The 24,962-nt window shown below is 43.4% G+C and overlaps 2 protein-coding genes across 2 annotated transcripts; one reads left to right on the top strand and one right to left on the bottom strand.

The window, feature by feature from the left end:
* Positions 1-1,839: 1,839 nt before the first annotated feature.
* On the bottom strand, positions 1,840-2,799 carry LOC106863998 (olfactory receptor 6B1-like). Its single transcript, XM_014893585.2, has one exon. It carries the CDS (start codon positions 2,797-2,799, stop codon positions 1,840-1,842), a length of 960 nt encoding a protein of 319 aa, XP_014749071.2.
* A 7,260-nt stretch (positions 2,800-10,059) lies between these two features.
* Positions 10,060-16,321, top strand: LOC106863999 (histo-blood group ABO system transferase 2-like). The gene is made up of 5 exons (XM_014893586.2): positions 10,060-10,124; positions 11,032-11,100; positions 12,455-12,493; positions 13,877-14,011; positions 15,598-16,321. Exons 1-5 carry the CDS (start codon positions 10,060-10,062, stop codon positions 16,271-16,273), a joined length of 984 nt encoding a protein of 327 aa, XP_014749072.2. The 3' UTR covers positions 16,274-16,321.
* Positions 16,322-24,962: the final 8,641 nt, after the last annotated feature.

The raw sequence follows: 24,962 nt of genomic DNA, 5'->3' as shown, positions 1-24,962 counted from the left end.
GGACAATTGGGAAAAACATCCTTGGGACAGCACCTCAGGATGTGTCCCACGGGAAAGACACCAGGGGTTAATGTTGGTGATGAATTCCACTCTGTTTGTCACCGTGTTGTCACCCTGGGAGACTCCTCCCTAACTGAAGCTGCAGTCAGCTTGTCAGCCTGGGAATGGAGCTGAGAGTCAGGAGAAATCCAGGCCTGGGAAGAATTCCCAAGCTGGAATTCCCCAGCTCTCTAAATGTGTGTGTCCACAGATTTTAGTACCTCTGACATTTTCAGCTCTCAGCTAGACCAAGCCACAGCTGATGTCACAGAGACATGGGGGGAGTTGTGCTATAAAAGAGAAGTCAAATTATAAATAAATATATTCACATCTGGAGTTCTGCAGCCAGTTCTTGGCTCCCCAGTGGAAGGGTGACGTGGAGAGCATCCATTCCCTGCCAGGGTGGAACACACTGCTCATGTGCTGAATCTGCTCACTGGGCACCTGCAGCCAGATTCCCTCCCCTAAACATCAATTTCTGCTGCAGTTTGAGATGCCACAGGCTTTTCCATTTGATCAAAGAATCACACAAAAACTTGGGTTGGAAGGACAGATCTTTGATTCCTGAATATTTTAACTCACTCTGCTGTCACAAACATATTTCAGGGTCCTGTCAGGTCAAGCTCTGAAAAGCTCAAAGGACAGAGATTTCATTACTTTTCTGGGATTGTCTTGTGGTGCTTCATCACTGATTGATTTTGTTTGATATTTTTTCCCCTTTTTTGGACTATCTTATCTGAATTTAATTTGTTGGAACAAGTTCCTGTTGCTTTTGTCTTTTCAGGCATGCACAATTAAGAATTGCCTCGATCTCTTCTTTAACACTCTTCAGGTGGTGGCAGAGTGCAGCTAAAACACCTCCTCAAAATTCTCTTTTCCACACTTAAAAAAACTGCTTCCATCTGTCCCTCTGTCTGCTGTGTGGTCACACCCTTCTGTCACTTGGTAACTCTCTGCTGGAATGGAATGTCCATTTTGTCCTTCTTGTAGTGGGAAGTGCCAGACTGGACACAGGAATGTTGATGCAGTCCTGGCTAACAAACACAGCCAAGGACCATTTACCATCAGGCCTGCTGGTGCAAGGTTTTTCATCTGTGTGTTAAATTACCCTAAAGTTCTTCCTCACCCTCTCCTTTGAAAGTTACTTTAGGAAAGACCCGTGTTTGTAATGTTGAAGGACCACAGGAAAATAACATTTAAAAATCAGGAGGCTCATTTATCCTTTAAAATGGGAATTAAACGATGCAAATTAACCCTCTTCCCCAAAAGTAAAGGTTTGTTTTCTGAATCTGAGCTGCTTCCCAAAGTTCTATTTGAAGTTAATAAAGAAGAAACTGCTCAGTGGTGGTTCATGGCTCCTATCACAGCTATCTAAAATAATTGTTATTATCTGAATTACTGAAGTTCCCATCCTCATTCCTGTGAAGAAAGCTGACATAACTATTTATTTGGTGCCTCAGGTTCTTGAATCCTAGGTTCATGTTAAGTTGGATCAAAGTGAGAATGCAGTTTTGTTCTTTGATTCATACCAAAAAAATACAGTAAGAGAAGGCAATTTTGCCCTGTTTGTTTATTGCCTTTTCTACTCCTTGGGAATGAAGTATGATGTGTTCAGTTACAAAAACCTTTTACATTCACACAGATCCATGGATTTGAGCTGAACATGCAGATTGAGTCAGGAGAGGGAATTGTTAAACACTGATGTTGAAGGACAACCCTAAAAACCATTTCTATGAAAGTACAAATTTTATTAGACTTTCATAGGATCAGACCCATTCAGCTGGAATCAGAAGCATTACATTAGTGATCAGATGCAGCAAGTCTGGGCAGAGCAGCCCTGCTACACAAGACCTTCAGCAAAGTGTCCTTTATTTCCTGGTTCCTGAGGCAGTAAATGAATGGATTTAGCATTGGGGTGATCATGGTGTAAATGATGGAAACCAGCTTGTTGAGATCCCAGGATCTGATGCTCCTGGGCCGCGCGTACATGAAGAGCGTGGCCGAGAAGAAAATGATGACCACAGCCAGGTGAGAAGCACAGGTGGAGAAGGCTTTCCTCCTGTTCTGGGCCTTGGGAACGAGCAGAATGGTGCTGATGATGCAGCTGTAGGAAATGATGATGACAGAGAGGGGGATCAAGAGAAGAACCAAGGCTGAGATGAAATCCACCATCTCAGCGAGGCTCCGCTCGCTGCACGAGAGGTTGAGCAGGGGGCTGACGTCGCAGTAGAAGTGGTTGATGGTGCTGGGGCCACAGAAGGACAGCTGGGAGATGAAGAACACCTTGAGCACAGAGGTGAGGAAGCCCAGCAGCCAGGAGCCCGTGGCCAGCTGCCTGCAGGCCCTGTGGCTCATGGTGAGGGGGTAGTGCAGGGGGGAGCAGATGGCCACGCAGCGGTCCAGGGCCATCACAGCCAGCAGGGCACACTCCGTGCACACCAGGGCAATGAAAAAGAACAGCTGGGCCATGCAGCTGCTGAAGGAGATGCTCTTATTCCTCACCACGAAGCTGAGCAGCAGCTTGGGAACGGTGACTGAAATGTAGCAGGCCTCCAGCAAGGCCAGGTGGCCCAGGAAAAAGTACATGGGCTTGTGGAGCTGGGGGTTGGTTATAATTAACACAATGATAACGAGGTTCTCGGTGACAGTCAGCAAATACACAGCAAGGAAGATCACAAACAGCAGGGCCTGCAGCTCTGGAGTGGCAGGGAATCCCAAGAGGATGAACTCATGGATGTGGGTAACATTTTCTGTTACCATGATCACCTTGAACACCTGGAATGCATGAGGATGAAAAAGGAAAGAAATAAGGAACATTTTGTGTTATCTCCCCCTGGAATGCATGAGGAGGAAAAGGAAAGAAATAAGGAGCATTTTGTATTATCTCCCCCTGGAATGCATGAGGAGAAAAAAGGAAAAAAATAAGAAACATTTTGTATTATCTCCCACAAGCATCCTCTTCACACTGGACTTGCAAATACTCAGTTTAATTAGAGATTCCACAGCAAGAACTGACATTCCACACGAATATTTTTGGTGTCCTACAGCAGGATTGGTGATTCCAGTGTTGGCTCCAAGAAAATATTTGGGCCTCCCTGATTTCTTCACAGTCCTTCTTACCCCTATGATCACATAAATCACAGTCATTATTAAAAGTGTATTTGATCAGAGTCCTGAGCTGCCCCAGACAGAAGCTCAGTCTTGCTGAGTGACTGCACTCAGACTTGGCTTGAGCTGTTTTACTGCCTCCCTTTCTCTTGGATATTTGCAGAGGAAAAGAAGTGTTTGTTCTCTCACACAGAGAACTTTAAATAAATGTGCTAGGGTTAAGGGATATATGCATTTGGTTTTTTTCTTTTGAAATTGGAAAGGACCTGTGCATCTGAAAATTTCTCTCATTTTCATTGGATTGACTAAAATAGGCCACTTCTCCCCCCAAAAAACAGTTTTTACAGGGAGTTTTAGACAACAATAATTACAGAAGCCATCCATAATTTTTCTTCTGCATTAATTGATAGAATTAATCTTGATTTTTTTTTTCAAAATACCTAAAGTTTGATGTTTATGCCTCTTCTTTTCCACTTCTTAGGAAAGATTTTAAGCATTTTTTTACCTACTCATTCCTATCCAATACTCAACTGACTTTCTAGAATGATGTTCAGTATTTGTTATTCACAAAATATTTTTCATATAAAACATTAAGAAAAAAAATTCCACTAATGTTATGAAGAAAAAGAAATATGCATTTTTGTGATATCATCATTTATTTGTCTTTGAGTTTCAAAATATTTCTTTCAAATTTCATTTCTCTCCTGCATATGGATAATCTGGGTAGGATCAATCTGATTACACAACTTACATATTTCAATACAAGCACATCAGTGCTGCCAAATAATAACGTGACAGAATACTAAATACAATTTCATTTCTAAGGATGGCTTTCACATCTCCAGCCTTCCATGAGGTTGAAGCTGTGGGAAATAGTGACAGGTAAGGCAGGTAACTCATTTTGCAGTGTAGCCAGTAGAGATTCAAGCAGTACAGGGAAAAAACCTGTGATTTAGTGTGCTACAGAATCCAAATTGAAAAGTGCCTGAATGAAAAGGATATCAAAAAGAGAAAAGAAAAGTTATGGTTGCCCATTTCAATATAGGCTTTAAAAATTCTAGATCCACCCTATATAGAATATTGACTGGCACTACTTTAATTTTAAAAGGGTGATTAATTGGAGTATTTCAGGTACCTGTCCACAAATACCAGATCACTCTCAGGTGGCACAGAATAATAAATTCCATGTTTCAAGAATGAAGCTTCCAGGGTAAAAATAATGGAGAATGTCTTGTACATTCTAGTCCACTGAAAGTAGCACACAAATGCCTTTTTTACCACATGAACATGTTCAGAAGTATTGCTATTGCATGGAAAACACACAGGGAGACTGAGGGAAAGGTTACATTTAATTTATACTTATTATTATTATTTAACTTATTTAACTTATACTCTCAACAGAGGTTGTAAGATTTTTTAAAGCACACAAAGTACAACAAGAAATTTCCATATTTCTCGTCTTTTAATCTGTTGAGTCCAGCTCTGTTTTCCTTTCCCAGCCATCCCTGTCTCTTCTCTCTCACACTTTGAGGAACATGCCCATGCTTCTCTTGAAAACTCCTCACAGAATGACAGAATCCCAGAATCCCAGGATGGTTTGGGTGGGGAAGGGACCCCAAAGCCCACCCAGTGCCCCCCATCCATGGCAGGGACACCTCCCACTGTCCCAATGTCCAGCCTGGCCTGGGACACTGCCAGGGGTCCAGGGGCAGCCCCTGCTGCTCTGGGCACCTGTGCCAGGGCCTCAGCACCATCACAGGGAAGGATTTATTTCCAGTATCTGATCTGAACTTATTCCTTTTCACTTTGAAGCCTTGTCCTGTCACTGCAGTTCCTGATAGGAGCTGGAAATGCCATTTCCAAGACACTCACAGTTTATGCTGGAATTCTCAGAGCTCAGGTGAGACCAGATGAGAAGAAACACCTCTAACAAACCTAGAGAAAAAGAAAATAAATGCTCTTTGTCTGAACAAGACATCAGTATCTCTGCTTCTTTCTCTCTTTCCTTTAGCTAAGACCTTACCCCTTTGCTTCTCTCTCTCTCCAAAGGGCTGGAAGCTGCCAGGTTTGTAAAAGCTGTGAGCAGGAGCAGCTCCTGCAGCCTTCTGTCTCTTCAGCTGAGCTGAGATTTCCCAGGATGCTAAAATATCTCTCACGATATTATCCTTCAAAGCCCAAGAGAACTGGGAACAGAATTAGAGGGAACAAATTTCCCTCCTTTGTCTAAACCTCACAGAAGGTGTTGCTGTGCTGGTGGTTGGTTGTTTGCTTGCTTGTTAATTTTTTGATGTGCTAACCAGCTATTGTAGCACTATTCATATTTATTTTTTTCTTTCTCCAAAGTCACTGCTGTCAGTGTGACAGGGCATCAGGCTACAACTCAGGACATTTGTATTTTGCTGGTAGCTCTGACCAATAAAACTCTTCCCTTACCTCTGCCTTCAATTCTCCATACATTAATTAATTATTGCACTGGTCTTGAATATTATTGGAGGTTCCACAGAGAAAGTAGTACCCAAGCATTAAATATCAGTAACATCTGAGGTGTGAAAGACACCATTCAGAAGGGAAATCCAACTCCCTGCTCGTGCCTACAGCTCAGAGTGAGATACAGCCCAGAGAGGACGCCCAAATACAAGTGAGGAGAGTGCAGATTTCCAGGTGTGAGCTGCATGACTGAACTCCCAATAAAGCCAACAGAAAAGAGTCTGCACAGGGTTTCACCTCCTTCAAAAGTAACCAAGTTTTTTGGGATTCAATTTCCAAAATGTGCATCTTTCAAACCCTGCTCAGTGATCTTCAGCTCTGTATTTTCTGGGATATTCCAGATCTGTGAAGATGGTCTGGATACCCAAGGCACTGAGAATCTGTTCCCTTCTCCAGAGGATTAAAATAAAGCTGATGTATCCCAGACACCCATGTGTGCCCACAGGAACTTCAACTTTGTGCTGCTGCAAAATCCATTGCTTGGGAAAGTTAAGACTTCATCTCTGGAAATCTGATTTTCATAGGAAGTAGAGTGCAAATGAAAGTATCCCAGGCAGACAGTCAGAATGTTCAGGCCTCATTTCAACATTTTGTCAAACAAAAAGGAAAAAAAATGGTGAAGCACTCCAGAAGAGACCTGCTGTGTTTGCAGGCAGGCCTGCATGTATTTTTGTATTTTTGCAAATAAATTCAGTTTCTAACTTAATCCATGGGAATCTTGAGCTGTCCATTAAACACACCTTTATGCCTCATGCAGAGTTAAAGATCCCAGAACTCACACAGTCTGTTCCATGGAACTGAAAACACAATTTTCTGGAGTGTAATACAACTTGGAATTCTTCAAAGAGAATCTCCAAAAGTTCCCAGCAGTGAGACAGAGCACGGGGAGGAGCTGGGTGAAATTCTGTGATGTGGTGAATTGACAGCAATCAGCTCTGTGAGTTATGGGTTTTTACCCCAGCTCTGGTTTAATGCCAGGTAAATTTGATCAGGGATGGATCCTTGGGGGGTAATAGCAGTCACACCTTTTTGGTGCCTCCACGTACCAGTGGCTGAGTTCATTCTTCTTCTGCCTTCACTCAGGGTCAGGATTGAATGCTCAGGAGATGGATTTTCTTGTTCAGACTTGGTTGTTTATTAAATCTTACCCATAGTACAGAGAGTTCTGCAGCACTTCTAGCTAACAAGCTAAAAAAGTGAGTAAAAATGTCAATAGATCTAGTTAGTTACAAGGTCTTTTAAAGGCTAACTATCCTATTAAAAGCTAACATCTATATTATTTATAGTTTTGACCCAACAACCAAACACCTGTGACCCACACTGCAGTACTTTCTATCCAACCAAAAACTACTACCTGAAATCATGAAGAAGGAACAAGAAGGAAGAAAAGCCTCCATCTTGTCCCATACCTATTACTGCATTCTAAAACCCCAAATTCCAAACCCTTCACCATGTGATATTACACATTTCTATTCTAACTGCACACCAGTGACTCTAACTCCATCACTCAAATTTGGAGCCTTCTCCAAGGCCTCAGGTCAAAAGCAGTGTTCTACAGGGGATCAGTGTCAGAAAGCACAGAAAGCTCAAAACTCAGAGTTCCGACATGGGGGTGTTATTAACAGCACACTTGAAGGCAGATTTTGTGTTTGTTCTCTGTATTGATGCTCTGATGGAATTCAGGACAGCAGCTGGAACTGGGGATAGGCATTTAGAGTTGTACCAAGCAGAATTAAAGTCATAAACAAGAACCAGTTTTGGACACAGTACTTTAGGATGCCTGCAGACCAGAGTGGGAGGATGAAATTCAGAAAAGTTGGGTATTTGTGAGTCTAACTGTGGCCTGCTAATTCTCATCCCCTCTTCCTGCTTCTCAGTATTCTGTTAAATTAATGATCTTTCAGGGATGTAAACAGTAATAATGCTAGGTGCAAGAGAACTCTGCAAAACGTTTAAATTATTTTGCATATGTGACCACTTACCTTCATTTTTATGTCTTATTTTCTTGTTGCTACTCACCTACCCTTTCTTTAGCCCACCTATTTCATTATTTCTTGTACATTTTCTGCCTCCCAGCATTTTAAATTAGGAGTGAGCTTCATTTTTAGGCATGTAGGACAAAGCATCCTGTAACACATTGGCACCAACAGAACAGAATCACCTTATGTTGGTCTTGAATAATTCTTTGCAGACAGCTATATTTTCCATAAGTAAATTAAGATAAACTCTCAATGGAGTTGATCTCTTAAGCATCCTTTAGCTCTGGTGTATCTAAATGTCTCCTTCAAGACTAAATTAATTATAAAATTACCTTAAAGTGTTTCTTTCTCTCCTGTGACTACAAGAACTTTCATTTCAGTGTAGTTGGAAATGTCTGTATTGCAGATATTTGCCTCTAGGACAACTCTAACAAAAAACCTACATTCCAAAAAGAAAAAAATTCTCCACATTGGAAGTTTAGGCAATTGCCTTCTTGCTCATCAGAAATCTGAGTGTTGTGATGCCTGAGGATTTTAGCTTTTATATTTTTCATAGATTTGTAATCCTGCAATTCTTTAGTGTGTAACTCTAAACTCCATGTACAGTGTGAGCTGCTGCTTTCCCACTCTGTCAGACACAACAATTCCTCTCCAGGCCTGGGAATCAAGGACCCCTCACTGCCTCAGGCCTGAGAAATGTAAACAAAAATGAGTTGGGGGGAGCAAACTGGGAGTAAATGACTTCATTACCTGAAGCTGTAATTGGAAGATTAACCACCAATATGCAAATGGACCAAACTTATAAAAATGTGAAAACCAAACTCATGATCCATGGTCCATTTTTGGGTGTAGCCCCTGGGGGGCTTTGCCTGCCCAAAATGTACCTGAAGGCCCTTCAATAAATAAATATATCCAATAAATATACCTGCTTTTGAGTGCCTTGATTTTGTCTGGCCTCTGCTTTTAGGTGACCCATGCAGGCAATGAGTGTGCTCAGGCTCCTGGCTGCTCCCCAGGGCTCAGGTGACAGCACACCCACGAAAGGTGAGCAGCTGGGTGGAGGCTCCTGGCTGGCCCCGAGCCCGGGGCTGGGACAGGGCTGGGACACAGTAGGGACACAGCAGGGACACAGCAGGATCTGTGCTGGGGCTGCTCCAGCAGGAGTGGGAGCCCAGCAGAGCAGCAGCTGCTGAGGGGTGAGGATTGAAGAACCACGGGTGGGTGTTTGTGTTGTATTTGTTGTGCTGTGTTGTGTTTGTGTTGTTGTGTTGTGTTTGTTGTGCTTGTGTTGTTGTGTAGTGTTTTTGTTGTGTTTGTTGTGTTTGTATTGTGTTTGTGTTGTATTTGTTGTGTTGTTGTGTGTTGTGCTGTTTGTGTTGTGTTTGTTGTATTGTGTTTGTTGTGTTGTGTTATGCTGTGTTGTGTTTGTTGTGTTGTATTTGTTTTATTGTGTTTGTGTTGTGTTTGTGTTGTATTTGTTGTGTTTGTTGTGTTGTACTGTGTTGTGTTTGTGTTGTTGTGTTGTGTTTGTGTTCTATTTGTTGTGTTGTATTTGTTGTGTTGTGTGTGTTGTGCTGTGTTTGTATTGTGTTGTGTTTGTTGTGTTGTGTTGTGTTTGTTTCATTGTGTTTGTATTGTGTTTGTGTTGTATTTATTGTGTTTGTTGGGTTGTGTTTGTGTTGCTGTGGCTGGGGTCAGGCTGAGAAAGGGGGCACAGCTGGGGAGATGCTGAGGAGCAGCTGGAAGCAGGGGATGGTAACATCGACCCCAAAAATGGTACAGAGAGACTTTTCAGAAGGCTGGCACAAAGGAAAATGTGAACAGCTCCAGAATGGATGGAGAAGCTGAGCTAGAGAAGAGGATTGTGACCTTCAACTTAGAAAGAAAGACTGCAGCAGTGAGAGACAGAGGAGACAGCCCAAGGAATCCAAGGAAGTGAGGTCAAAAACGAGAGCTAGAAAGAAAAAAGAGAGAAAGAGAGAAAGAAAGCAAGAAAGCAAGAAAGAAAGAAAGAAAGAAAGAAAGAGAAAACAGAGGGGGAGAGAGAGAAGACAGAAGGAGAGAGAGAAAGAAAGACAAAGAGCAGAGAGGGTACTGGCTGGGGGAAAAAATAAAACCTGATTCAGAGAAAATCTGAAATGAGAATGATTGGTTTGAACAATTTAAAATGGTTTATTATACTATTTTAAAATGAGAGCTCAGTGTAGCATATCTATTGTAAAGATGTAGTATGTATTATAAATACCTGGACGTAAAACTTTCCATCTAGAAAATCTAATTTTTCTCCATATTATGGCCAGACCTGCAGTGCAAAACAAAAGACTTACTCGGATTTAATAACTACAGTATTTTCTTCCTTTTTGTTCTTTTGTTTTAATTTTTTTGTTGTTTTTTTCCACTTTACTGTCAATGCAGAGTTCACAATCTTTTCTGGAGCACTAAGGACATGCGAATCACAAAACTACATGGGCTGGCTATTCTAGTGACAGCAGGAATTGCTGGTGCAATCTGGTGGGTGTTTAACCTGTGATAATTATTCTCAATTAGCTTATATTTCTATTGCCCAGACTGAGGCAGGTTTTTCTAACCTATACTTAGGCAGACACAATGTAAGCATTTACACAGAGCTAAATTCAAAATCCCCTTTTACATTCAACAGATGAAAATAAGCAATGTGTGGACACTTTTAACCTCTTCTGTGAAATTCTCAAAGTATGATTAATTGTGTGTGTACATTCCTGTGAGCCCAGGTGTGTTTTCATGTTTACATCCCACAGCTCTGTGCAGTGGATCCAGCTGAGTTTATTGTGCACCAGGGCTGGTGTGAGTCTCCCCTGGCTCTCATGTCAGGCTTTCACAGTGTGTTCAGGGCTCTGGAGCCTGAAATCAGATCAGGTGGGGTTAATTCAGAGTTTGCTGGAACAATATTGAAGATCTGCTCCAACTGGAGGAACTAACACAGGATTTTCACCCATACACTTTCTCTGCAGCAGAGCATCCAGCACAAATGCTCACGTTTTTATTTAAAATTCCAGTCAGGCTCACATCAGAGGAGATCCCACGTAGTGGCCAGAGCAGAGTGATGCTGTGAACACTCTGCTCCAGGAGGCAACTGCACATTCAGCTCCTAACAACAGCTGAGACCCAGCTCTGCTGTAAAGCAGACACATTTCATTTGGAGCAAGTTTGGTCTTGGGCAAGTTAAATCATTCCCAGATCCTCGGAGTTAACAGATCTTCAGATAACTTTAGGGCTAAACATCTGCCTTGAAACAGCTGAGATCTGCAAATCCTCAACACCTGATCTCACAATTGTGAGTTCTGTTAGCTTTGTTTTGTAGTTTCAGTCACAAAGGAAGTGGAGGAGAGGTTGGGTTTTGTTTTTATCACTGACTCATTGCTTTCTCATCCTGTCCAAGGTACCACCACCCTTTCTCCCCCAGCAGAGACCAGGAACGTGCAAACTCGCCAGGAGGGGACTCAGGACTGTGAGTTCATTCTGCATGCTCTCATTCCAGCCATGAGGACAGCACTCAGCTGCAGAGACCCATTCTGGAGCTCAGGATCCATGTCCTAGCAGTGCTCATTTCCATTTTGATATAAACCATCCTGCAGTGGCCTGCAGGCTCAGATTCCAGAGGTTTAATATGGGCAAATGTGAATCCATTGATGCAGCTCCCCCAAAACCATGCAGTGAAAAAGCAGATTAATCCCCCCTGCTCTGGACACCTGGAGCTGGGCTCTGTGCACAAGGAACTCACCCAGCCTTCCTCTCTACTGCATGGTGCTGTCCACAAACTGGATAAAAACTAACAGATTCTGGATAATGAAGCAAGAAAGACTTTAACCTCGTAGTTTAACTGCGTTTTTAATATTTAGTTTCATTTAACTGAGCCACACTTTACTATTTTCTCTTTTTTGTGTCATGAATTACACTTTTCTTATCCCCACTGCTTTTTTGACTTGGGTTTCCCCTCTTCATCACTTCTTTTATAAGACACACTGTTGTGTCATTCTCTAGAAATGCTGCTCTAAGGAGTTTAGCATATATGACTAGGGGAGAAATAAACTTTAGTGCCAATAAAGGAATATGACAAAAAGAATACATTCTTCTTGTAATTAATTTGAAATTTAAAAAATTAAAATATGACACAGCATTTTGATATCACCACCACTCCCCCACTAGAAAAAGAAATGTTAATATGGCTGGATATCTTTCTGGTTTTGTGTATATGTGATTCTTTTATTTTCCCTCTATTAGCTGTTTAATCTGTTACTTTCAGGAAGTGTTTCCTCTTTACACAACCAGTTTTTTTTCCTGGTAGAAAATCTGGGAATCAGGACTGGTGGGTTCCCATTCAGTGACCCTTCCATTCCTGATCTACAGGAACCTGAATAAGCAATGAGAATGGAGAGCAGTGACCTCTGCTCTGTGTCCTAAGGACATAAACCTGGCAGAAAAATACAAAATTTGGGCAGGGTGTTGGGCCTTACTGGACCAGGCTCTCTCACTGTGTAGAAGTAAAACTGAATTTTCCAAAGATGCACCATAGAAACAAGACACATTGAAAGTAATTTTAAAAAATATTAATTTGCATTCAGCTCTATTTACACCAGCTGAGTAGTCTGTTAATTGTAGTTCACATTGTATATGAACTAATATAAATAATATAATAGTGTTTGTGCTGGAGTCTGACTGGATACTCACTGACACTGAATGTCAGGGCAGCTCTGCTGAAACATTGAAAGGTCTCTTGTGGGGCTCATCTCTCAGAAAAAGAAAATCTGAAACTGCTGTGCCATGATGTATTTTTATATCTTTTATTTCTCCCTCATTTACAGAAAATCAGACTTACATGAAGCCTCTCTGACACTTCCATGGTAAGTGTGACTCCTCTGGCTTCATTAATGATGTCTCATTGTTCTCAGGAACAGGTCAGGACAGGATGTCTAACTAGAAAAGCAACTCCTCCAGAAACCATTAGAAATGCATAGATGAAGAATCTTTAGTTTGTTACTTTCAGAAAGGAAACTGAGAGATTATGGTGAATGCTGAAAATCTTAATTCCTTTTTTTGCATCCTCTGTCACCACTCACCTCAGAAGCTAAAAAACAAGAGGCCTTGGCTGATACCATTTTTAGTGGTAACAGCATCATACATGGTGTGTAAATGCTGTGGAATGAACATTTGAGGTCACTGGGATAAATTATTTTCTGGAATTTCCTATTACAGAGCCATTTGCTCTAGGAAAAAAAAAAAAAAAAACAAAACAGAATAAAAAATCATGGAAGAGGTGTGGCCATAGTGGAGAGAGTTGACCAAAGGATCTTGGAGGGGCTGGAGCCTGTCTGTATGAGGCAGGGCTGAGGGAGCTGCACTGCTCAGAGCACAGCTGAGCAATCTCTCCATCTGCTCTGGAAAATTGCCTGCCCGAGCTTGTTAGCACAGTTATAAACTTTTAAACTCCACTCCTTGTGGGAACGGGATGTTCCTCTGAGTTAGAGATAAACCAGTGAACAACACCCTGGGAAGCATCAGGGAAATGCCTGTCCATCATCCCAAAGGAATTAGGGAGTGCTCTTTCCAAAAGAGGAGGAGATCAAGAGCTCAGCTGAGGAGCCTCCATCAACACACAGGTAATGAGCAGAAGGAGCAGAAATCTGTGATACAGTCAGAAATGTGTGATACAACCAGAAATGTGTGATACAACCAGAAATGTGTGATACAACCAGAAATGTGTGATACAGCCAGAAATGTGTGATACAGTCAGAAATGTGTGGTGCAATGAGGAACCTGTGGTGCAGTCAGGAACCTTTGGAGCAGTCAGAAATCCGTGGTGCAGTCAGAAACCTGTGATACAATCAGAAATCCGTGGTGCAATGAGAAATCCGTGGTGCAATCAGGGACCTTTGGTTCTCTCAGGGACCTGTGGTGCAGTTGCTGTCCCAGGAGGGTGCAGAGCTGCACATCTGGAACTCTGCAGCTGGGGGCACTGGGTGGATGTGCTGAGCTCTGGGTAAAGGAATGGATGGATTGTGAAAAGCAGGTTCTGAGTGACAGCCACGAACACCGTGGGAGCTGCTGGGTGAAAATCAAGGAGTGTCACTTATTTCAGGTGTCTGCTCCAGGATAAGGGGGCTCATATCTCAGGTTTTGCTGGCTGGGATGATTAATTCAGGGGTAGACATCTGTGCTGAAGAAGTTTGTGTTTGTCTTCATGAATTTCCTGGGCCATCTGAACGCTTCATCCTCACCCCCTGCAGGAGACAGGACGTGCTGGTGTTGACACCATGGCTGGCTCCAATAGTCTGGGAAGGCACATTCAGCAGAGACATCCTGAATGCTCAATACCTGCAGAAGAACCTGGTCACTGGAGTGGTCACTTTTGCTGTTGAAAAGTATTGGTTTGTCATTTATTTCCTGTCAAATAGTTAAGCCTCTCACCTGCTGTAATATTGCTCATGGAGAAAAAGTGGGAAACATTCCAAAGACTGAATATGAGCATAGGTAGACTGGAAAAAATGTGACATGTGAGTGTCACCTTCCAAAGTAAGGCAACTGGCTGGGACATTGTTTTGAACAGGACAAAAATATCCTTGGAAATAGAAGTAGCATTTTGATCCATTGAAATAAAAATTCTAGCTCCTGCTACATTTTTACCAACAACCATTCCCTCTATCCTGCACTAAAAAATAGAAAAATTCTGTAAGGCTGAGATTTTATTTGGTTTCTCTAGGAGTTCAAAGGTAAAATATTAGCTCTAGTAAAAATATTAATCAGGCTGTTGCAGCTCTTATGTTTTGGGGAGGTTCTTTTTTGATTTTCTGAGTGAAGAGCTATACTCCCTCTGTCTCCACTGGCACTTTAGAGTTACACAGTGACTTCAGGTACTTCAATCAAAACTATTTAATTGATAAATATCTCAGCTTCCTATGAAAACAGGCTGGGAGAGTTGGGGTTGTTGAGCTGGAGGGGACAAGGCTCCAGGAAGATCCCAGAGCCTCTCCTGTACCTAAAGGGGACCTACAGGAAAGTGGGAGAGGGATTTTTTACAAAGGTGGGTGGTGGCAGAACAAGGGAGAATGGCTTTGGAGTGGAAGAGTGTAGATTTAGATCAGGTATTAGGAAGAAATTCCTCCCTGTGAGGGTGGGCAGGGCTGGCACAGGGTGCCCAGAGCAGCAGTGGCTGCCCCTGGATCCCTGGCAGTGTCCCAGGCCAGGCTGGACAGGGCTTGGAGCCCCCTGGGACAGTGGAAGGTGTCCCTGCCATGGCAGGGGTGGGATGAAATGGGCTTTAAGGTCCCTTCCAACACAAACCATTCCATGATTCCCTGTTGACTCTATGATCCTCTCCAGGAAATTAAATATTCACTGCAGGAAGAGTGCAGGGAGCAGGTAAAAGGGAGGGATGAAAGAAAATATTTACATCATGGAGTGATATGAGAGAGCAGCACTGGGTGGGAGGCACAGGTTCTGTGCACAGTGAAAACTAAAATGTGGTAAAATGTGCAGCAGCGTGGGGAAGGCTTGAAGGGCAGCAGCTGTGTTAAATAAAGCTGACCCCAGACATCCTTCAGTTATCCTTAGCCTTGAGAGAAACACACAGACTTGTCAGCTGCTACTTTGGTTTAGGTAAGACAATTAACTCCAGGTACAAATAATTGAAAAAAATAGGTTAGAAAATAATTAAGGCTTTGGGGTTTGTTTGTTTGTTTGTTTGTTTGTGTAATGAATTCAGAAGAGGGGAGGATTCCTTCTTTTACCTGTGCATTAATTCTTGAGCACAGTAACTTCTATAAGCCAAGCTTTCACATTCCTGAATGTTCCCCAGACCTAGAGCATTCATCAGAGCTCATTGACAGATATGCAACTAACATTGTAAGGAGGATCAACAGACAGAAAAAGACAAAGCAAATGAAATGAAAAGCTGTCATTCTTCAGCAGGAGGAGCCTCTCTCCATTCTTCTCTTTCCATGTCTCTTAGATATGTCCAGTTCATAGAAGGGTTCATGACATCTGCCAACAAGTACTTCCTTGCTGGGCACCAGGTGAATTTCTACCTGTTCACAGACAGCCCCGAGAAGGTGTCCCACGTTCAGATGTCCCCTGAGAACCGCGTGTTTGTCATCCCCGTGCAGAGCGGCTCCGGCTGGCAGGACGCCTGCAGGAGCCGCATGCACATCCTCAGCTCCTTCATCCAGAGGCGGCTCCAGCACGAGGTGGATTATCTGTTCTCCATGGACATCGACGTGCAGCTCCTGGCACACATCGGGGTGGAAATCATCGATGCCCTGGTGGCCACCATCAGCTCCTGGCAGCTCAGCCCCCAGCACGACGACAGAGCCCAGGGGACACAGCCTGGGCCACCAGCTGCCAGCCCCGAGGGCCACGGGGACTTCCACTACACAGCCAGCTTCTACGGGGGCAGCGTGTCCGAGGTGTACAAACTGAGCACAGCCTGCTTCGGGGGGGTGATGGAGGACAGGGAAATCGGCATCGGGGCTCGGGGGCACCACGAGAGCCTCCTCAACAAATACCTGCTGCAGCACAAACCCACACGGCTGCTGTCCCCAGAGTACTACTGGGACACAGAGCTGAGCTCCAGCCTCATCCACGTGAAGAGGATGTGCCCTGTGCACAAGGACAGCTCCTGGCACTGAGAGTGTGAAGCCTTTTGTTGTGAATGATGTTCTGTTTTTCCAATTTATCAAGCAACGAGATTAAATTTAATAATAAGTTTTTAATAGTAACAAAATGAATACAATCAAAGTATTTGAGATGGCAATTAAAGTATTGGAGATGAACACAATCAAAGTGCATATATTTAAGAATATACAAAATTTGGCAGTAAGTAATTCAGTATAATTGAGGTTCATATAAAGCATAAACAAAACCGACCGGGGGTCCGGGGAGTGGCTCCCATTCCTCACGTTCCAAAGCATCCAGGCTGACAATCCCACTTATTGACTGTAGGCTACAGAAGGTTCTAGAAAACTCCTCCTAGTTTCTATTCCTAAAATCTCCATCACTGTGTGTACAGTGCATGCTCTACTAATGGGTTAGGGGGTCTCTCATCCTTTTAAGGGTCTTATTTCTGATGAAGGCTCATCATCTTCATCAGTGACCGAGGTGTGACCTGCAGGTAGCGCAGGCGCCCTGTGTGACTGAGCAGATGTTTTCCATAACGAGACTTTAATTGAGTCCCATGATTGGAATCATCCCATTTTGGCCCATTTCAAGGTCAAAACTTTCTATTTCTGGATGCTGCTTGTCAGACCTACGTCCTTCTAGTATTCTTGTTTGACTTTCTTCCAACCTCCTTCTTTGACTCCCAACATCTGGAAGTTGTCCTTTGCCCTGCCTCAGCCATCTCCCCCCTCACTCTGTAACAATTGTCTTCTAAGTACAGTTTTGTTACTCTAGTTACAATTTAATTAGCACGAATCACATTTATCACACTTTCCTCTTCACAGCCCCACTGAGCTGAGGGTGATGGGCACAGGAATTTCCCTCTGTTTGCAGGGCTGCACATTCTGTGCACGACACAGCCCATAAAATCTCCTTAGCTAGAGACTACTAAACCCACACATTTCTTGTATTAGCAACTTCTTTTCCAGCTTTTCTTTTCAGCTGTTCTTTCATCAGCATGTTTACAGGCTTCTTGCCATGTTGAGAACATTTCAAAATTGACAAGGACATAGTCAAAATGACAGTATTTAGGCATCTGAATAAAGTCAGTTTGCAAATTTACAAATGGTCCCCACAGATTAAGATCTGCAATTATCCTTGTCTTCTGATGTCTTATATTATTTGCTGAAAAGATGTCCTAACTATCTGATAATTTAAAAATCTGAACAATCCATTACTAGCAAGCTTCAATCATTTACTCCTTAACTCCTGACAAAATGAAAGCCATCCAGCTCTTGCACTGCCCAAGGTGTATCCTTTCAATAAATACAAATTTTATTCCTTTTGCTCTGTCTAGTCTCTGTTCCAGGTCAGTCTTTCCAGGAATCAATGGAACAGGACACAAATTGAGTTGTAAGACTCAGAGAAAGTCAATTCTGGAATGAACCAGCCCTTTTGAGCCACTTCAGAAAGCACAGATGATGATGGTCCAACGAAATCAGTGTTGAATTAGGTGAGGGGGTAATTCAATATTCTTTTTGCAGCATTTCCCCTCTGCAAGGTTTAATCCTCTGTTGCTACCTGATTCCTCAGACACTCTGTCCCACTGCCAAACAGGTTTGGCAGTGTGAAACTTGACCCCCTGGCAGACAGGACACTGCAGGTCCCACTCCCTCCTCCCAGTGGAGAACAAAGACCCCCACAGGGTCTCAGCCCCACTCCCTCAGAGCATCCTGAGCATCTCTCTAATCCATGGAGCTTCCCAATGCCTCTGGAAACTGGGAGCAGCTTTCCCAGCTCCTTCACAGGCAGGAGTGAGCACACAGTGCACAGAGAAGAGCTGAGCTGGCAACTGTGGGTAAGGACTACCAAATGCTCTGCCTTAGTAGCCCTCATCTTATCAAGGTAAGAAAATTTGGCTGATCCTTGCATGCAAATTCATTCCTTGTGCTGGGGTTAAACCTGGTCAGGAAGGTTAATGGGGGTGGGTCATGGCAAAATGTGGATGAACTGCATGAATAGAACAGACTCCAGCAGGGTCCTGTACCTGGGCCAGAGGCCAAAACAAATGTCATTTTCTATTGCCATTCACTCAAACACCTGGCTGCAAGGGATGGTAAAATAGAGGTCTGTGCTGAGCTGCAATTTAACTTTTCAGACAGTATAAAGATTTCTTTTAAGATTTAGCCTTACTAACTTCCAAAATCTAGTACCACTGGTGATAAGAAATCAGTCTTTAAAGTGAGAGGAATGATGGATTCGTCTTTACAAACAAGCTGTGGATCTGCTGATAAAACCAGCACTGAGACATAAAGGAAACAATGGGATGGATTCCACTGACTGATGAATGGAAAAAGATATTTGCCTTTACAAAGAAACTGCAGGTTTGCTGGTAAATGAAATGAGATATTGAAAGATGAATGAAACAATGGGGGAAAAACAAGAATTCTATAGGAATTAAAAATTAAAAGGGAGGGTTATACATTAGAGGGGAGTTCCAGGTATCAGGAGTTCTGGGAAGTCTGTGCCTCTCAAGTACCTCAGCAATGGGGAAAGAGAGAGGGAAATGTGGGTGGGAAATTGGGATAAAAAGGGAGGCTCAAAAAATTGGAGAGACCCCAGGGGAATGCCCCATGGCCTCTCCCTTTATTCAAATAAAGTAAAAGGACTCCTCTGTCTCCTTTTTGGACATAAACCTCTGGTGCTTGTGGATTAATTTTCCTGACAAAAGGCTAACAAATGGTTTAACCTCCTGGACAATGTGACACATTATCAGACCTGCTGGCAATGCCAAGGCTCCCATCATCAGGGATGGAATGGGTTCTGGATGCTGTAACTCACTCCTCTGGTATTTCCCACCTCTGGTACAGGAAGGGCTGTAAGGAGCCAGTAATGAGGATGTGCAGAGGTGACAGAGAGTGGTTCTGCTTGGGAGGAAAAATTATTCAATTATTTAAGTCCTGATGGGAAGAAGAATTCAGAGATTATCTTAAAGCTATGTCCTTGTGTTATCTATAGTGGTTTGGTTTTGTTTTTTTTTTCTTCTCTGACCTGGTGCTATTTTTTACAGTTTGTGGTCAATCTTAATCCACCAGGCTTTGTTCCAAGTTTGAAGATCTGAGCTCAATGAGTTTTGTCATTTTGGTAAACTGACTGGACTAGGGCAAGGCATACATAACAGTTCTGGTCCATGCTTTCCATGGGAATCATTTATTTTCTGCTTGTTTGTCTCCCTATTAAAAGCCATGCCACCTTCAGAAATCCTTGTGTTTTAATAACTGACCCTAAGAAAGCACTGACACTGCAAGACAAAGGCTCCTGAAGCCTTAGAACTTCTTGAAGGAGAATGAAGATGTCTATGTAAACTCCTCCTCGTGGAAAAATAAACCTTTAAATTGGTGCTGTTAAATTAATTATAATTAATTAATTAATTTAATTGGTACCTGTATCACATATAAGGTACACTCTACTTAGAGCCTTTACAAATCTATACAAATCCACTACAGAGTTCTTAATACCTGCAGGAATGTGAAATACAGGTGGATTTGTGGTCAGGGAACACAAGATAGGAATCATGGCTTGTTGCCTTCAGAGGTCACCCCCTGGTAGACTCTGTAATTCCAGGTGTATGAAGGAAATTCAGAGTGATGCATCCAAAAGAACTCCCAAGAACGAGTTTTCTCACTGGGGGAACAGGGGGCTGTGCATTTTAATTGGCAGCAGCAGCAGGAGGAGGAGGAGGAGGAGGCAGCAGCTGAACCTGTCCAGAGCAGCCCAGCCCAGCTGGGGGATGCAGAAGGACTGGCTGTGGATGGGACAGGCCAGGTGACACCCTGGGAAGGTGGAGCAGGCCAGGAAGTCAGTGATGAGTCAGAATGGAGCAGTCTGTGATGAGCTGGCACGAAAATCAATGGCTCAGCATGCAAGACATGGCCTCTAAACAGAGATTCATGCTGTGGGTCAGGTTTGACAAGACTAAGGCACAGCAAATCCAGGCTTCTAAAAAATGTGTATGGGCATGGCCAAAGAGTGAGTGGAAATCCATGTACCAGAATTTCTGTAGCAATCTTTAGATTGGGGTAACGGGCAAACTATGAAGCCAGAGCAGGTTGGCTGTGGTGCAGAAGTGAATCCAAGGAGGCAGAGCTCAGGCTGAGCACGCTGCTCTCCACTGCCAGTGAATTTTCCAGCTGTATTCGAAGTCATCTCCAGAAACTCCTCCAGCAGTGCTTGTGACACAGTTCTGCAAATCTGAACCACCCCCAGAGCCTCCCCCACTCCTGCACTTGCCATTCCTCTCTGTCCAGTGCTGCCTGCAGCACAAATTCTGCACGTTCAGGCTGCTGCTTCCATCTGCTGCCTGCAGTGTTCATTGCAAGCCACTCCTGGAGCCTGCAGCAGTTTGGAACAACCTTCCCCAGCCCTGCTGCACCAGGGGCACTCAGTGAGAACTTAAGCAGAAGTTACCATGGATGCACCAGATCAAAGATGATGTTTCACTGCTGTCAGTGAAATATATCAGGATATTCTGATACCAGATATTATAATATTATTATCATATTATTCTAATTTATTGTGTTAGTATAATATTGATGATGATCATCATCATTATTGTTATTATATATTCCTGATATCAGGAAATTCTTGGTGGCAGCATGTGACTGAATGAGCCTGAGGAGCAGGCTTGGCATGAATTAATGTAGAAACACCTCCCTGGACCTGCTGGCCATGTTTTTATCCAGACCAGGATGAAATTGGCCTTGTGGGCTGCAAGCATGCATTGCCAAGTCATGCTGAGCTTCCCCAAACCCCCACATCCCTCTCCTCGGGGTTAGTGCCAATGTGACAATGGTCACCCAGGCTGTTCTTGTGCTGGGGACAGCCCTGCCCCACATGTGGGACCTTGGCCTTGCTGGGCAGGAGGTTGGCACAGACCCACGAGCTGTGCAGGTCCTTGTGTGTGAATCAATGCTGAGCTCAGCCCAGCAGGAGCCCAGCAGTGGCTCTGGGGAGCCCAGAGCTGCACTCAGAGCTCCAGGCCTGCCCTCATCAGTGCAGAGCTCAGGGCAAGGATCCATTTTCCTGACCTGCTCACCAGAGGGACAATGAACTATTGACCACAACTCTGTGTGACCATCCAGCCAGTTCCTCACACAAAGTGATCCAAGGGATCCATCCACCTCCAGTTCAGAGACAAGGATGTCAGATGTGTAATGGTGGAAGTGTTTTGTACCACTTAATTCGTGGCTTGTCTGGTGTTTTTACTGTTTTCACTCAGAGCTAGGGTTAAAATGGCAATGGATTTTCTTGTGTTCAGGCTTGGTTGTTTATTAAATCTTATCTAAAGTACAGAGAGTTCTGTAACACTTCAGCCACCAGCTAGAAGAGAGCAAATTGGAGCTGAATCCAGCTGGTTACAAGGTCTCTTAAAGATAAACAATCCAATAGAGAAATAACACCTATATTATTTATACTTTTAACTCAATAACTAAATTATTGTGACCCTCAGTGTGACACTAACTGACCAACCAGAAACCACTGCCTGAAATCATGAGGAAGAATGAAGATGAGCACCAAAAAAGACACCACCCAAATTCCTCCATCTTGTCCCATACCTATTACTATATTATAAAAACCTCAAATTTAAAACCCTTCACCATGTGAAATCACACACTTCTATTTAACTTTATTTATATATATATACACTTTATTTATATATATATACACTTCTATTTAACTTCTATTTAACTCCACTCAAGTTTGGAGCCTTCTCCAAGGCCTCAGGTCCAAAGCAGTGTTCTCCAGGGGGTCAGTGACAGAAAGCACAGAAGCTCAAAAATCCCAGATTTCTGGGATCCAACAAGATGTTTTGTACAAGTCCAGGGAGCTGTCACCTGTTGCCCTTCCCTTGTTCACCACCAGTTTTCTCAGGTACAATTTGCCTTTAGTGAAGCCATGCTGGCTGTCACTGATCACCTCATTATTTCCCATGTACCTTAGCACAGTTTCTGGGAGCTCCAAGATTTTGCCAGTCACTGAGGTGACACTCACTGGCCTGTACTTTCCTGTGTCTTCCTAATATCCCTTTTATAATATTTGGGTTATATTTCTCCTTTTCCAGTCCATAGGAAGTACACTGAACTGCTGTGACTTCTCAAATAAGATGCCCAGTGGCTCAGCCCCTTCCTCTGTCAGTGCCCTCAGGACCCAGAGCTGTTTCTTGTCAGACCCCATGGACATGAGAATTGAACATTATTGAATGTTCAGACCCAGTCTTATTCTACAGCACAAAGTTCTTCATTTCCCTAGTTGCTGCTTTACTTTCTGCAGCTCATGTGCTGTGTCTGGAACGCTTGCAGGTGAAGAATGAGGCAGAAAAAGTTGTTGGGTACCTCAGCCCCAAATCCTTCCTGACAGGACCCACATTTTCCCTGGTCCTTCTTTTATTGCTGCTGTTCCTTTAGAAGCTTTTCTTGTAACCCCTGATGTCCTTGGCCAGATTTACATCTGCCAGTGTTTTAGTAAATATGTCTGGGTGAATCTCACAGCCTCCTACAGTCAAATTCACCAGAGACCCTTTGTTTCTTTCTTCCCAGGTCAATGTGGAGGAAGGTTCAGATGTGATTAACTGATAAAGCTGGAACTGACTGTTCTGTGGGACAGAACTGACACTCTCCCCTAAATAAACTTGGCCCAGACAGTTAATTCAGGCCAGCAGGACCCCTTTTGTCTGCCTGGTAACCTCTTACATGTGAGTATGTGTAAGGCCACTTTCCTCATCTGTACCTGGAGATTTTGGTAACAGTTTTCTCCACACAGCAAAACATCAGAAGGAGCACACTGCAGATGCACATTGAAAATTGTCCGTGAAGAACTGCAAAGGGTTTGGTATGCATGGTTATCAACAGAGTAGAGCACAGATGACAATGACTTCCACAGTTCCATCTGCTGAACAAAACCTTGGCTTTGGTAAGTTTTAATCCAGTGTAATTTTCTAAGGTGTAAGGAGGAAAAGGAGGGAGCAAGGCATGGAAGGGATATTTCAGCCCACCATGGAACTGTGATGGACTCAGTTGGAGGAGTGGGCAGCAAAAATTGCCATAACCTGTGGTGGGGAGGCCAGTAGAAATGTACAGCACAAGGGCAGCTGGTTGAGATGGCTTTGAAGGCTGAGGGGGTCAGTGAAAAGCCATGATGCTTGATGAAATAACACGGGGCAGTGGTGTGGAAAATGGAGTTGGAGCTGGATACAGGCTTGTCTTAAAGTGGATAGGCAAAGCCAGAACAACAGAATAACACAGAACAATAACTCAGAATTCTGGAATAGTGATCTAGTGCCAAAGGTCAGCAATGACACCAGAGACAAATGTGTTCACTGGAGAAGAAGCTGCTTTGACAGGATGTGCCTTTGGAAAGGTCACACCCATAGGTAAACTCAGATGTGCTGAAATGATTCTGCAAAGGAATAAAAAAAATGGGTAAGGCCAGAGCAGAGTTCATGTGGGCAGCAAAAAAAAAAAAAATTATGAGGAATATATCCAAGGCTAATGGATAGAAGAGTTACTTGGGAAGGTAAATGCCATCAGTCCAAACATTCCCCACTTCATACATTGCACATGATGTCCTGTGGTGTGGAACATCCCTCTGTCCCTCTGTCCCTCTGTGCCTCTGTCCCAGCTTTGTTCCTTCCACCTTCCTTGCCAGCAGGGCACTATGAGGAGCAGAAAAGGCCTTGGCTCTGTGCAAGCACAGCTCAGCAATAAAAATCCCTAATGCTGGAGATTCTGGTGAGAAAAAGGGCATCAGTATATTGTTAGGAGAGGAAATATTTCCATCTTTCTTAGGTACTGGTAATGGTGAGAAAGAGGAGGTTTATTCTGAGTGCTTCCAGAACATTCATTGATGTTTTACACTAAGAGACACAGAGAACATCCTGCCCTGCTTGTTCTGTTAGAGATATTTTTGTTTTACACTACAACCTGAGTTTTTGAACTTTTGAGCAATAGCTTTGGTGAAGGGAACTTACACCAGGAATAATACCTATGATCTCTGTCTCTTGCTGGGAAGTGATTCTTGCTTCCCTTTGGTCCTTGCTGCTGGGATTTGTTAATCTCTGGGCAGAAGTAAACCAGTTCTCTTAGGAGGCCTCATGAACACAATGCAATGTCCTGACAGCCCTGGAGTTGTTCTGAAGTTTTTAAAAATCCCTAACTCTCTCCAGCTCTGATGTAGCATCAAAGGAGAGCAGAGTTCCAGTCTCATCTAGATTTGCACTGATGTGATCCTGCCATTCCTTCAGAAAAGGAAATATTTGTGTTTGGTAAAAAGCTAAGAGCAATTACCTGGAGCTAACAAGGATTTCTGCAATTAGAATCACTCCTGAGATGCAGAACTTTCCTAGCTGGTGATTTGCCCTCTCCCCAGCTCTCTACAACCCAGTGTCCCCCCTGGGAGAGACTAAACACGAAGGTCTAGTTAAAACTTGGTGAAACTCTAATGCCTTGGGATGTCTGCACTCAGTGCCTTGGAAAGAAACTTCAATGAGAAGAGGGAATAGGCAGCAAGGGATGTGAGCAAGGGAACAGGGGAAGAGCTGGAGAAACTGAAAGACAGAGGTAAACTCAAGATATTTATAATATCAATGACTGCAGACTGACATGCTGCAGTTAATTCCTGATCTGTCCCAATTTAAGGTCAAAATAATCTGCTCATTAACACAAG

Source organism: Sturnus vulgaris, chromosome 27, assembly GCF_052056855.1.
Source record: "Sturnus vulgaris isolate bStuVul1 chromosome 27, bStuVul1.hap1, whole genome shotgun sequence".
Taxonomy (NCBI): Eukaryota; Metazoa; Chordata; class Aves; order Passeriformes; family Sturnidae; genus Sturnus; species Sturnus vulgaris.
The sequence above is the reverse complement of the archived record's forward strand: the minus strand, read 5'-3'. Positions and strand labels throughout refer to the sequence as shown.

Excerpts from the sequence above, each read along its gene's own strand:
- LOC106863998 (XM_014893585.2), bottom strand. The coding sequence starts at position 2,799 with ATGGTAACAGAAAATGTTACCCACATCCATGAGTTCATCCTCTTGGGA.
- LOC106863999 (XM_014893586.2), top strand. The coding sequence starts at position 10,060 with ATGCGAATCACAAAACTACATGGGCTGGCTATTCTAGTGACAGCAGGA. Across the intron at positions 10,125-11,031 it reads GGAATTGCTGGTGCAATCTG|GTACCACCACCCTTTCTCCC; the intron begins GTGGGTGTTTAA and ends ATCCTGTCCAAG. Across the intron at positions 14,012-15,597 it reads GTCACTTTTGCTGTTGAAAA|ATATGTCCAGTTCATAGAAG; the intron begins GTATTGGTTTGT and ends CATGTCTCTTAG.